Source organism: Rousettus aegyptiacus, unplaced genomic scaffold (assembly GCF_014176215.1).
Source record: "Rousettus aegyptiacus isolate mRouAeg1 unplaced genomic scaffold, mRouAeg1.p scaffold_m13_p_17, whole genome shotgun sequence".
NCBI classification, from domain to species: Eukaryota; Metazoa; Chordata; class Mammalia; order Chiroptera; family Pteropodidae; genus Rousettus; species Rousettus aegyptiacus.
In genome coordinates this window covers 1,252,466-1,267,947 of record NW_023416292.1, presented here as the reverse complement: position 1 = coordinate 1,267,947, position 15,482 = coordinate 1,252,466, and the positions used below count along the sequence as shown (strand labels likewise).

Below are 15,482 nucleotides of genomic sequence, written 5' to 3'. Positions count from 1 at the left end.
GAGGCATCTGTAAAGAGAGAATGGGTGGAGAGGGGGAAAGGTAGGACCTGTGTAGCACTAAAATGAAACAGAGTCCTGAAAAAGAAAAGGCAGGTCCTAACAAGCAGGTAGAAAGGAGCATCTATGGCCTCAATTGCAAAGCTTCTTGATGCTACCTCCAGCAATGCTCAGCTGTGACAGACCCTGAACAAGTCTCTATTCTCCATGATTTCTGAGACATTTTCCTTTTCCTAAACAGTGCTGTTTTCATTTGTTCCTGGGAAGTTAGTGCCAGTCCCTCCACTCACAGACATCTTCTGTTTTGCCCCTAGGAACCAAGCTCCATCACGGTCTATGCTAGTGTGACACTTCCGGAGAGCTGATGCCGCAGACCCAGTTAAGGGACTTTCTGAAGGAATATGGAGGAGCCAAAATAAACACTGAACTTGGCCCAGATCTCAAGTTCCCCACGACACTCTACACATCTGTACTCTTCTTGAATCAACTCTTTGGTGATGTTGCTTCCACATACACCAGTGAAATGGACAAGGAACTGAGACTCCCAAACACTTCAACTGCTGTACAGGGCACAGGCCCAGAACAGAATTTTCCAACTCTGGTGTAGCAGATGATATGGATAATGTGGGTCCAGTGAGTCTAGATTTTCAGATGTCTTGCTCTTTGTGGGGATCGGATAATAAAAGCCAAAGTCAGACAGCTGACCACCAGCCACAAAGTCTGGAACAGTCTGCATTTTGGCTGTCTGTACTTCGTTCTAGATGCTGAACTCAATCACCATGCAGACCTAGGCAATGAGAGATGAATTCATTATTATATGTAAAACACTCTGAGATTATTCTATAAAAGAAGCTAAAGAGTTAATAAACTGAAAACATGACTTTGAGGTCTCTGAGCTTTGAATAATAGAATGAAATTTTAAATTAAATTAAAAGTATTGTTTTGTGCAAATGGCACTTGTAATTTAAAGAAGAGTGGCAAATATTTGGTGATGCTGTTACAAAGGAATTTGAGATAATCATAATTTGTTCCAGGGTGATTTTTCACTTCTCTAATTCCTTTTTAAATCTTAATTCTCTGTTTACTCCATTGAACAGCAAACCTGGAGCCTCAGCTAAGATCCTTCAACCCTATTCTGAATCCATTTTATATTCTTATAGCCTTATAGCCTTACATCATCGGGGTCTCTATTACCTACTTCCTAATCCCTTCATATCACTCCTCACACTAAATTTATCCTAATTAGAAAATTAATATATTTTAGACTGTTGGCTTCCAGTAATTGAATGTTTAATAACTTAACATTGGAGGCTGTAGACAGAATGAGCCTCTTTTCATAAAGTCCTATTTTCTTCCTATTTTCTTCTTTTAGACAGGCCCTCTTCAGTTTAAGCTCTTCTTTCTGGTGGATTCTTGTATAAGATTAGTGAACACTTTAAGAAATCACAAACTATATTACAACCATATAACAAGGATCACCAACTTTCCAGCTCCAAACCCTGAGTTTTTTATTGCCTTGTATCTCCTATGTTCAGTCAGTTCACATTCTAGTTTTGTTGCTTGGTGAATCTTATTTACTGGTACCAATTTTGATATAGTGTTCTAGTTGCAATCAACAGAAACCGGTCTGGATTTTTTTATGCATAAAAGGAACCTACTGAAAAGATATATTGGTTGGTATAAGTAACTGCTAAAAGGTTATTTACTATGAACCAATACTTTGAAAATGAGCAGGAAAGGGGGAAATATAGGTCATGGCTAGGACCAGAGTCCAAGTCACAAAATCAGCCCAGGGATAATGATGCTGAGCACCAGTTGTCCTGCCATTGTCCTCCCAGCACTAGATCTGGATTCTGTCACCCCCCCCCCCACCTCACTGGACTTGAGAACTCAATATTGCTGTTGCACCATCTGCACCAAAGTGATTTCTCCAGGGTCTATTCTTCATCTCTTCATCTTTAGTTTCTAATTCAGAGTCTGGGACTGAGTGGCCAATCCAAGATCACAAGTTCATGTTCTACTCCAAGGGAAGCTGAAAATTGAATATCTAATATTTTTTACTTTCATAGTGGTTGGTGGGTTCTGCATCCTATGAGTTAGAAAATTCCCTAAATATAAGCAGTAAAATTCGATCCAGGGTAGGCAAAAACAAAACAAAACAAAACGGAACAAAACAAAAATGTCCACTACATCCTTGTCTAACTTTAGGCTCATTAACTGTCTCTTAGGAGCACTCTCTCCTTTACTACAACTCAGATTGTTCCAGAAACTCAGTTCCCAAAACTTGGGTTTTTCCTGAGGCTAAATTCAACCTGATGGAAAGGCAAAAACAAAGGGGAGAGAAGAGATTCCCCCCTCAAATTCCTTCTCCTCAGCTCAAGACCTCACTAGAGAGGGTAGCTATGTCTTAGAGACTTTTGTGCCATCCTTCAAATGACATCTGATTTATGTTGTGTACCACCAGACCCAGATTCAAGTGGGAAAGCAGAGAACCCTTCATATAATATTCTTCCCACTCTCTAGTTTTGTTCAAAGGCACTGTAAGTGAGCTAAATGCTCCTTTTCTTCAGGCTTAAAAAAGTAAAACTAATACTTCAGAGTCTGGTTTCTCCGTGTTTTTTTTTTTTCTCTAACTTTTTCTTTTGAATTAGCATACCTGAATTCTGGAGAACTCAAGAGGAGTAGTGTTCTACAGCACATCTGGGCATAGTATCAAGCCTCTTTTGGAGGACATTTACTCTAGTTACACAACCAGAATGTGACTGGTAAAGCATGCCTATGCAGGCTGAGAAACTACTGATTACAGTAAGTTACTTCTCTTCCTGAAGATTTTGTTTCTACCTCCTGGAAATGAATAAAATACAAACAATCTATCAAGAAAATTGCATTCCTATCTTGTGTTACTTAGAGAATTCATAACATAGCAGTATGGCAAGACACATTTCTGGCCTTGTGTCTCAATGGCTATAGTTATTAAACACTGAAGGTGGCTGATTTGACTTGATAAACTGTGAGTTTACCTTTCCCATGGCATGGACAAGGGTTAGTTCTCTGTTCTCTTCACCTAACTCAGGAGCCACCTTCCACAGAGAGAAGAGAACTGTGTTTAAAGGATTGTTTAATTTTTGTCACTGCCAGAGTAATCACCTTCCCTGAACTTCTCCACATTTCTAGAACAGGGTTTCTCAACTGCAGACCATTGATATTTTGGTTCAGATGATTGTTTATCATGGGGGCTGTCCCATGCACTGTATGATGATCAGCAGAATTCTTGACCTCTGAAAACTAGATGCCAGTAGCATACACCCTGACTCTGGTCATGATAGTCGAAATAGACTCCTGACACTGCCAAATGTTCCCTGGTGGGAAAAATCTTCCCACTGATTGAGAACCACTGATGTAGAAATATACTGGCCCCCTAGTGATCTCTATGTAAACTAAGTATACCTCTATATACCAAGAAATAGAGCTATCAAAAATCACACTTGAAAGTGGCCACCAGGTCACTTAAGCATAGCTCACACCTGCCAATATTCCCAAGACTATCTAAATATTAGAGTCCCAGAGTAGCTTTTTAAAAATACTAATGTTAGTTTGGAGAAACACGGGGGAGTAAGAGATGTCCCCAGATCTCTCCCCTTGAAACAACAATAAGCTAAACATCTAACTTAACAAGAAACACCCAAACTGCACAACAGCACATCTGAGTGTGAAATCTGCACATAAGAGTCACCAAGAGTCAGAGCCTGGGTGTCAGGCAGTAGACTGGGAGAAATGAAGAAGCTGCCTCTTGTAGCTTCCAGAGCTCCCTGTGGGAGGAGAGGGAGGGGAGAAGATTGTGGCAAGCTCCCTGAACAACCTTGACTGGGAGTGCTGTGAGCTCTATGTGTCAGTGGCAGGACCCAGTCATCAGGGAAGAAAGCAGAGAAGTGGGAGGGGACCACAGAGAAACAACAGTTGATTTTTACCGGAGTTCCAAAACTGAGGCTGAGCTGCAGGCCTCAACTCCCAAACAGAGGGCCACTCCTCCCATATCTTCCGAGACCAGTTACCAAGGATCCCCAGGGGAATCTGAACAAACGCTGCAGACACCATTGAAGACACTGAAAAGGACTGAAACTGAGGGTAGTGAGCATGATTAAAATCTACAAGAAAATAAAGGCATTATTAAGGCTTTCTATAGAGCAGGGTTCCAAGAGGCTTAGACGCCACCTACTGGAAACCAAAAAAAAAAGCACCTTCTTTGCAGCAGGCTAAAGAGAGACCTTTATATAATAAAACTTCTTTCTGGAAAAACAGCAGAATACACTTCCATTAATGCCCAGGCACAGAAATAATCCACTAAACACCATTAACAACCAAGGTGAAAAGACATCCAAAAGAAAGAGGAACATCTCCAGAAAACAAGCTTACAGGCATAGAAATATGTGACTTAAATGACAGAGAATCCAGGATGGTACTTCTGAAAAAACTCAGTGAGTTCCAAAATTAGTCATATCCAGAATTACAGGAACTGAAAAAAACAACTAGATGAGCAGAGCAAGGAGATTGAAACCCTCAAAAATAACTGAATAGGGCTTCTGGACATTAAACAAACAAACATATAAAAACATTGCAAGAGTTGAAAAATGAATTAGCAAGCTTGGGATAAAGAGTTGACCAAATAGAGAAAAGTATCAGTGAGATCAAAGATAGAAATCTAGAAATATATCAGAAGGAGGAAAGGAGAAACTGAAGAGTGAAAAATAATGAAAGAGAATTCAAGAAATAGCTGATACCATCAGAAGAAGAAACATAAGAATAGTGGGCATTACTGAAGGTGAGGAAAAAGAGCGGGGGCCAGAAAGCATTTTCAGACAAATAACGAGCAAGAATTTCCCAAATCTAAAGAATGAGCTAGACCTTGGAATTCAAAAAGTCAACAGAACACCAATTATCTCAACCCAAAAAGGCTTTACCAAGATACATTTATTAAAATTATCAAAAATCAACAACAAAGAATTCTGGGGGCAAGCAGGGAGAAGAAAACAGTAACTTCTAAAGGAAAACCCATAGGATTATCACCAAACTTCATAGCATAAATCTTACAAGCCAGAAAGGAGTGAAATGAAATATTCACAATATTAAGTGAAAGGAACTGCCAGCCTAGAATAATGTATCCAGCGAAGTTCTTCTTTAGATATGAAGGAGAAATTAAGACCTTTTCAGGCATACAAAATTTGAGGGAATTCTTCATTACAAGGTCTACACTACAGGAAATACTGAAAGGGGTCAGCTCACCTAAAACAAAATGACCAAAAAAAAAATTACGTAATTAAGAGTAAGGTCACTATTAGGCAAATAGAAGCAGAGGAGTGCAACCCTTACTAAGAACAGGGCTTTATAAGCTTAAACAATAAGAAGAGATTTATTATAGCAAGACAGTAAGGAATGTTAAGAATATATAGGGAAAAATTGAGACAACAATGACAGAAAAAGGGAGAATTCAAAATCCAAATTCACAAAGGGGAATGGAGATGAGGCACGTACAGAAGAAAATGGGCGATTGTGTGTGTGTGTGTATATATATATATAAACTATTCTTTACATATTCGTAATGGTAACCACACACCAAAGATTCAGAACCAGAGTATATAACATAAAACAAAAAGGATCAGAGAAAAACCCCACAAAAGCCAACAAAAATAAAGCAAACAGAAACATAAGGACAAGGAAGTAATGGAAACACCGAGCTACCAGAAAGCAAAAGATAAAATGGTTATAAAAAGACATCATATTTCAATAATCACCCTAAATGTAAATGGACTGCACTCACCAATAAAAAGGCACAGAGTTGCAGAATGGATCAAAAAACAAAACCCAACCATATACTACCTCCAGGAGACCATCTCAGCTCCAAAGACAAATCTAGACTCAAAGTGAAAGGCAAAAAATGTTATGTCAAGCAAATGGCATTCAGAGAAAAGTGGGACTAGCAGTACTAATATCAGACAAAATAGACTTCAAAATAAAAAAGATAAAGAAAGAAACTGAGGGACACCATAATGATAAAGGGAAATATGTACTAAGAAGGCATAACACTTTTTAATATCTATGTTCCCAATCAGGGAGCCCCAAAATATGTAAAGCAATTAATAACTAATAGAACTAAAGGGAGAAACAGACCAAAATGCTTTTATAGCAGGGGACCTAAATACCCCACTGTTAGATATGGACAAATAATCCAGACAGAAAATCAATAAGGAAATAACTTCCTTAACTGACACATTAGACCACCTGGACATAATTGACACACACAAAGCCTTCCATCCCAAAACAGCTGCTTATACATTCTTCTCTAATGCACATGGAATATTCTCAAGGATTGACCATATACTGGGACACAGAGATAACTTCAATGAATATAAGAGGGTTGAAATCATACCAACCATGTTCTCTGATCATAATGCTCTGAAACTAGAAATCAACTGCAAAAAGAAATCAGGAAGAACCACAAATACATGGAGATTAAACAACGTGCTACTGAAGTCAGAGAAGAAATACTGGGTCAGAGAAGAAATAAAAAGAGAGATCAGGAGATACCTAGAAATGAATGAAAATGATAGTACAACTTATCAGAACTTTGGGACATGGATAAAGGGGTCATAAGAAGAAAGTTTATATCATTATACACTTACCTCCAAAAACAAGAATGAGCACAAATAAACAACCTAACATTTCATCTTAAAAAACTAGAAAAGGAAGAACGATTGAAGACTGAAGTCAGCAGATGGAAAGAAATCATCAAAATTAGAGCAGAAATAAATGAAATTGAAAACAACAACAACAAAACAATAAAAAAATAAATGCAACAAAGAGCTGGTTCTTTGAGAAGGTTAATAAAATTGACAACCCCCCAGCTAGACTCACTAAAGAAAAAAGAGAAAGGAAACAAATAAATAAAATTGATGATAGAGGGGAAATTGTGACAGACATCGCAGAAATACAAAGGATCATATGAGAATACTATGAAAAATTATATAATGCCAAATTTAATAACCTAGAAGAAATAGACTGGTACTTAGAAAAATACAACCTTCCTTGCCTGAATCAAGAACTGGAAAATCTAAATAGATCGATCAGCAGTATGGAAATTGAAAAAATCATCAAAAACCTACCAAAAAGTAAAAGTCCAGGACCAGATGTCTTCACCAGTGAATTCTACCAAACATTCAAAGAAGGTTTAATATCTATTCTCCTCAAACTCTTCCAAAAAATCAAAGAGCGGCCAATACTTCCCAACTCATTTTATGAGGCTAATTTTACCCTGATACCAAAACTTGGTAAAGATAACACAAAAAAAGAAAACTACAGATCGATATCTCTCATGAACACAGATGCAAAACTCCTAAATAAGATACTGGCGAACCGAATATAGCAACATATTTAAAATGTTATACACTACGATCAAGTGGGCTTCATCCCAGAGGCATAGGAATAGTTTATCATACACAAATCAATTAATGTGATACACCACATAAACAAATTAAAATGTAAGAATCATATCATCCTATCAATAGACACAGAAAAAGCTTTCAACAAGATACAGCACCCATTTATGATAAAAATACTTAACAAAATCAATATAGAAGGAAAGCACCTTAACATAATAAAGCCATCTATGACAAACCCTCATCCAATATTATACTTAATGGTGAAAAACTAAAAACCTTCCCTCTAAGATCAGGAACAAGGCAAGGCTGTCCACTATCGCCACTGTTATTCAATATAACATTGGAGGTCCTAGCCAGTGCAATCAGGCAAGAGAAAAATATAAAAGGCATCCAAATAGGAAATGAAGAAGTCAAACTGTCACTATTTGTGGATGACATAATTCTTTATATAGAAAACCCTAAAGACTCCACAAGAACACTACTAGAAACAATAAGCAAATATAGTAAAGTTTTTGGATACAAAATCAACATTCGAAAATCCATAGCGTTCCTACACTCTAATAATGAAGTGTCAGAAAAAGAAGTGAAAAAAATAATTCCTTTTGTAATTGCAACAACAATAAAAAGTACTTAGGAATAAATCTAACAAAACGTGAAAAACTTATATAAGGAAAACTAAGACCCTATTAAAAGAAATCAAAGAAGATGTAAAGAAATGGAAAGATATTCTGTGTTCTTGGGTTGGAAGAATCAACATAGTTAAAATGACCATATTATTTAAAGCATTATACAGATTTAATGCAATCCCCATCAAAATCCCATCGGCATTTTTTAAAGAAATAAACAAACAACAAAAAAAACATGAGATTTGTTTGGAAACACAAAAGACCTTGAAAAGTTAAAGCCACCCTGAGGATAAAGAATGAGGCTGGAAGTATCACTCTGCTGGACTTCAAATTATACCATAAAGATACAGTGATCAAAATGGCATGGTATTGGCAGAAAAACAGACACATGGACCAGTGGAACAGAATCGAGAGTCCAGGAGTAAACCCATATTTATATGGGCAAATAATTTTCAACAAAAAAGCAAAAAACACACAATGGAGAAAGGAAAGCCTCTTCAATAAATGGTGCTGGGGAAAGTGGAAAGCCTCTTGCAAGAGAAAGAAACTAGACGGTTGTCTATCACCATAAATCAAAATTAACTCAAAATGGATTAAGGACCTGAATATAAGACCTGAAACAATAAAATGCATAGAAGAAAACATAAGAACTAAACTCAAGGACCTTGAACTTAAAGAAGATTTTATGAATTTAACCTCAAAAGCAAGGAAAGTAAAAGCTAAAATAAATGAATGGGACTACATCAAACTGAAAAGCTTCTGCTCAGCAAAAGAAATCATCAACAGGGTAAAGAGACAGCCATCTGAACGGGAAAATATATTTGCAAGCAAAGCCTCTGATAAGAGACTAATATCCAAAATATACAAAGAACTCATATGATTCAATAACAACAAAAAACCCCCAAAAGATCCAATAAAAAAAAATGGGCAGGGTACCTGAACAGACACTTCTCCCTAGAAGACAAACAAGTGGCCAACAAATATATGAAAAGATGCTCAAAATGCAAATCAAAACCACAATGAGATACCATCTCACATCTGTTAGAATAGCTGTAATCAACAGGACAAGTAATAACAAATGGAGAGAGTGTGGAGAAAAAGGAACCCTTATATACTGCTGGTGGGACTGCAAATTGATACAGCCACTATGGAAAACAGTATGTAGCTTCCTCAAAAAACTAAAAAGTGATCTAACATATAATCCAGCAATCCCTCTACTGAGTATTCACCCTAAAGACTTAAAAACCCATATCCAAAAAGATATTTGCACACCAATGTTCATAGCAGTATTATTCATGGTGGTCAGGATATGGAAGCAATCAAAGTGTCCTATGATAGATGATTGGTTAAAGAAGCTGTGGTCCATATGTACAATGGAATATTACTCAGCCATAAGAAGAGATGAAATACTGCCATTTATGACAATATGGATGGACCTCGAGATAATCATACTAAGTGAAATAAGACAAATGGGAAAAGTTGAAAATCACATGATATCACATGAACGGGACAAACTAACAGAGACTCATGGACATGGACTATAGACTAGTGGTTACCAGAGGGTATGAGGTGGGGAGAGCGGGGAGGTAGACAGAGTAAAGTGGGTCAAATATGTGGTAACAGAAATAAATCTAACTATGGGAGGTGAACGCACAGTGTGAATATATGTGTGTGTGTGTGTGTGTGTGTGTGTGTGTGTATACATACATATGCCTTATTGTTAAAGTGTACAGTTGAAACTTTTTGGATATTGTTAACCAATGTCACCATTAAAAAATAATAACTAAATAAAAATACTAATGTTGATACCCTACCTCAAACCCGAATGAAATCTAGATTGAGATCTGTATAACCCCCAATTTAAAGGCTGTTTTAATAAACAGAAAGTATTATGTGAAGAGTTCCATGTGGCAACCACAAGAGGGAGATGTAGCAATACTACAGTCCTCCGCCACCGCTGTATCCTCAGCGCCACTTCTCTTATATCTAAAAGTTGTAGACTTAGTCACAGACTTACTGAAACTGATGCTGGATTCTCATTAGTTCACAACACTTACAGGCTGGAGGGAGAGTTGAAATCTCTCCTTACATGTAAGGAAACCCAGTGTGGATTGATGACAGACTTTAACTGCAATAAGTTTACTTCACAGAAGACTCCTAGTTCTACTCAATGCTTCACTGATTCAGTAAATTATTATTATGTTCTTACTAAGTGTTAAAGTTTGTCATTCAGGAACACAGGCAAATAAATAATATGATGGATAGACAACCACACGATCTACTGGAGCCCATTTGAAAATAAAAGTAGATGCTATTATTAATTACACTGGGACAATAGCTGGGCAAACCAGAATGCATTCCCCTAACAACAGAGGAAATAAAGGACCTTTAGTAAGCATATAGGACTTCAGGAGTGGGGAGAGAAAGCTTATTTTAGGTAAAAATTTGAAGTAACAATGGAAATGAAATAGAAAATTTCTAGGAGGTAGCCAAATATGAAAACCAGTTATTATTATAACTGCAGGTTATAATAATAATAAAAAAAATAGAACCAAGGTATCAGAGTTACTTTCCTTATAATTACACTTTGACTAGGAAGAGAAAAAAAAGGAGGCCATTGATAATGATGTACCCACATTTAAAAAACAAGAATTTAACACACAACCAAAGACACAAATAAAATAACTTGGTATCACAGAAGGCAAGAAGGAAGATTCCAAGGAGGGCAAAACAGTTACCTATATCAGAAATTGTTGAGGAGAAAGGGAGCTTAGAAAGGACTGCTGAATTTGAATTTAGTGGGGACTAGGTAAGATGATTGGAAAATGAGGAAATGAAATGAGAGAAGAAAAATTAAATAAAGATTGTTAGGCCAAGTGAAGGATGGTGCTTTATTCAAACTTCTTGACATTTCTTGCCCCCAAAAGATCCTTTAGGGATATGAATCAAACATTTTTATAGGATTATGGATAATCAAGGTCAAAAGAGACTTAAAGACAATCAACCCAGTCCATTGTTTAGACAAAGTCCTCAATCTCTGCTACCATATGCTGATACTGTAATCCATGCTTCAGCACCTCAAGTAGTGAGGGGACACTCACTCTCTCAGTAAGGTAGAGAGCATCTCTAGTTGTTAGAAAGTTATTGAAATGAAGCAAATATCTGCCTTCTTGCCATGGCCCCCCTCTTTTCACCCCTCACCTTCACTAGTTCCATATTTCTACTTGTAAAGTGAAACGAAATCTAATCCATTTACTTGAAAATTCTTCAAACATTTAAAAACATTGATTCTTCTTTTCTCCTACTCCAAACCTTCCTATTATTATTCTATTTCTTTATAAAAAACAAATTGTCCCTTCTTGCCTTTAGCATTTTTTTTTTGCCAGATATTTGTGTGTGAGTGGGGGTCAATGCTATTTGGCAACTGCTTCACAATGAAAACCGAAAGGGGTCTAATGACATTTTTAAGCCTAGTGTTCTAATTGGTATGTTTTTCCATCTCTGCATAGTATCTACTGAAAACCTGTCTGAGAATTTTAGTTCATGTCTCCTTGAGGGCTCACTGAGATACCTAAGATGGATTCTTGTAGTTTCATAGCAACTCTTTACTGAAAACCTTGGAGAAAGAGAAATTATGAATGATTTATATATTCTTAGAAAGAGGAAATCTTAGCTGAGATAGAATTTCAGTCAACTGGAAAAATTAAGGATCTAGAATATCTGAATAAAAGAAAAGGGAGATGGAGAGACTAAGGAAAATGATGGTAGACTAAAACAACATATTTTAATAAATATAGCCTCAAACATTTAAATAAGTAGTAGGAATCTTAAGAGTTCTGTTAATCTAACCTCTGACCCATTCCAAGTGGAAGCACTTAAGCTAGAGTAACATTCCTAGCCTGTCTCAACACAACATCCCTCACTCATTTTACCTCATGAGGAAGAGTACATGAGCTGATTTGTGAATTTGGGAAGATAAACTGAGTAAGTTCTACTCAGCTCCTTCTGAGCTCTCTTTCTTGGAGGTAGCCCGTCTGTAGGATGTATATATTCTTGTCTACTCTCACCTGCTCACAAAGGCAGGCTGTCCTCTTGTCAGAAGGCTTGAAAATTCCAGCTCATTGCAGCCTCCTCCTTCTTCTCCTTCTTCTCCTTCTCTTCTTCCCTGCTTGCTCCTCCTCATTGTTATAATGATAATAATAGCCAATGATTATTGACAACTTGCTAAGTGCTAGGCATTATCTTAAGTGATAGTCATGCATTAACTCACCTAAAGTCACATTTGCTAATCAGCTTCATCAGTAATAGAAATGACCCTTTTTATCCATTTATATGATATCTGTCTATCTCAAAATTGATTCCAAACTCAGAAAGAGCAGAGCAGGTATCATTTACTGCCCTCTCCCTGAAATCCCAACACTTTCTCTCCCTGGTTAAGCATCCTCCAAGAATTTAAGGAATTAAATTTTCTCCCATAGTAGTTTCACAAGTTCCATTGTTAAAGAGCTTCAGGTAGAAATTTATTGCACATTAAACTCCCTTTTTTTGAAACTTGCCTGTTCTCATTCTGGTTCTTCTCTCTGAGTGGTCTAATTCTTCTTTCATGTGTCATTTTTTCAAATATCTGAAAATAACTGTCATTTCTATGTGACTTTTGATCATGGACAAGTCATTCAACTTGTTTAAGTGGATTGGTGGGAAACTCACTAATGTAAGTGGATTGTTGAGAAAGTAAACAAGATAATTTCTAAGATCTTTTTTCCCATAAAATTCTCTGTATCTAAGTCTCCTTTTCTTGAGTTATCTATTACATGACACATGCTCCTTACATGCCCTTTCCACTGCTCTCCTCTGAACACAATCAAGTCTGCTGATGTATTTTTAAAAAATTTATTTAAATATTGTTGGTATACAATATTATATTAGTTCAGGTGTACAAGGCAGTGATTCAAAATTTATATACCTTATGATGTAATCACCACACTAAATCTAATAATACTTATCTGTCACTATACCAAGTCATTACAATAGTATTACCTATATTCCTCTTAGTCTTTTTCACTGATTCCACTCTCCTGCCCCTCTAGCAACCATCAATTGAGATAGATAAATACCATATGATTTTTCTTATATATGGGCTCTGAAAAATCAAAACAAAAAAACAAAAACAGACTTGTAGAAACAGAAATCAAACAGTCAATGTCTTTTAAAATTTTCTTCTCAAGACGGAACTCTGCTTAAGATGTAAAATACACCGATGCAGATAAGAATGGAATTGTCTTCCATGATTTGAAAAATATACAGTCTTTTTCATTTTTATATTGGACTTCAGGTCCATAGAAATGGATTGATACAGTTAATTATATTCCTCAATTCATGTCATATAATCATAACTAGTCAATGTACTACACTTTAATTATCTTTATTTTAGTCTTATATTTTCCCCCTTCATACCACATCCTGTTCTCTTTCTGGGCATTAATGGAAGTGTATTCTGCTGTTTTTCCAGAAAGAAGTTTTATTATATAAAGATCTCTCTTTAGCCTGATACAAAGGAGGAGCTTTTCTTCTGGTTTCCAGTAGATGGTGTCTAAGCCTCGTGGAATCCTGCTCTATAGAAAGCCTTAATAATGCCTTTTTTATTTTCTTGTAGATTCTAATCATGCTCGCTACCCTCAGTCGCAGTCCCTGTCAGTGTGAGCGGCAATTTCGGTAGCTTTTGCTCAGATTCCCCTGGGGCTCCGTGGTGTTTGGTCTTGTAGAATATGGGGCGAGGGGCCCTCTTAGTTGAGGGTTGGGAGCTGTGTCTCAGCCTCGGTTGTAAAAATCAACTGTTGTTTCTCTGTTGTCCTGCTACTCTGCTTTCTGCCCTGATGACTGGATCCTGCTGCCAGCCGCATGGAGCTCACAACTCTCCCAGGCAGGGCTATCTCCCAGGCAGTGCTATTCAAGGTATGCGCTGCCCCTTCTCCCCTCCCCCACCTCCTACAGGGAGATCTGGCAGCTGCGAGAGGCAACTTCTTTATTTCTCCCAGTCCACTGCCAGACATTTGGTGTTCTGTCCTGTGGTAGCTCTTATGCACAGATCCTACATTCAGATGTGCTGGTGTGAAGTTTGGGTGTTTTTTGCTGAGTTTTAGATGTTATGTTTATTGTTGTTTCAAGGGGAGAATTCTGTCACTCTGTCATGTTTCTCCAAACTTCTCTATTTTCTTCCAAATATTAATCATAGCTAATTTTAATCTCTATGTCCTAATGTATATCATGAGGGTCTACTTCTGATGTTTACTTTTTCTCTTGATTATCTATTATATTTTTGTCTGTCTGAAATTTTTAAAATTTAATGCTCTCCATTGTGTATAAAAGAAACAGGGTCTTCAAATTATGTTTGATTTAATACTGTACATTGTATATTAAAGAACCAGGGAGATTTCAAATTATGTTAACAGAGAAGGTTTCCCCTGTTTTCTATTAGGTAGATAGGCTAAGAGGTTGATCACCTCAACACAATCAGAAAGTTAGTTTGATTGGGCTGGGTTTCAATTTAAAAAGACTTAATCTGCCTTTGCTTCACCCTGTCACTTGGGTATGGTCCTCATGGGTCTTTGATGAAGGGGCTGTCAGTTATCTATATCCTCAAATCTGGAAAATGAAATTGCAGGACTGTGAAAGATTTCACTCTGCTTTTAGATGTCGATCTTGCTCCTCACTGTCCCATGTACTCCTGGAACCAAGAAATGCCCTGCTGAGAAAATCAGTCATGTTTAGAGACTGTCTCAGGTTTCCAATTTTCACTAGATTTTCACAAAGATCCTTGCTGTCCCTTCCACCCCTAACCTGAGCCAAGCTCAGTATTCAGTTCATGCAAAGAATCAGCCAATCCCTCACTCCACCCCCAGTGGTAAAAATGGCTGATGATTGTCAGCTCGCCTCAAAACAGTTCTGCCTCTCTGTAATTTAAGGTCATAGTGTTCCATTGTTTCCACAGCTTTCTGATTCCTGGAAAAATAGGACTTTTGTAATTCATCTGGCCTTTTAAAATTTGCTGTGGTAGAAGCATTGACCTGCTGCAAACTGTTACAACCCACGTGGAAGTGGAAGATCTATATTTTGTAATATCTTGACTTTTCTTGTTTCTCAAGGTAGGCATTTATCACTATGAACTTCTCTCTTAGAACTGCTTTTACTGCATTCCACAAATTTTGATGTATTTCCATTTTCATTTATCTAAGGGTGTTTTTAAATTTCTCTTTTGAGTTTTTCTTTGACCTGTTGGCTTTGACCTATTTGTAAATTTTCCAGTTTTCTTTATGTGATTTCTAGTTTCATACTATTGTGATCAGAAAAGATACTTGATTTAAATCTTAAATTTATTAAGAATTGTTTTGTGGCCTAACATACGATCTATCCTAAAAAATGTCCCATG

The 15,482-nt window shown here is 37.0% G+C and overlaps 1 protein-coding gene across 3 annotated transcripts in view; it reads left to right on the top strand.

Moving 5' to 3' along the window:
• SLAMF1 (signaling lymphocytic activation molecule family member 1) overlaps positions 1-2,601 on the top strand; it is a 37,781-nt gene extending 35,180 nt beyond the window's left edge. For all 3 annotated transcript variants that reach the window (XR_001596251.2, XM_016139630.2, XM_016139625.2), the window contains one exon: positions 312-2,601. Coding sequence is in view for 2 of the 3 variants with exons in the window: in XM_016139630.2 (XP_015995116.2) it covers positions 312-362 (51 nt within the window). In the remaining variant the exon portion in view is untranslated. The remainder of the gene's footprint in view (positions 1-311) is intronic.
• Positions 2,602-15,482: the final 12,881 nt, after the last annotated feature.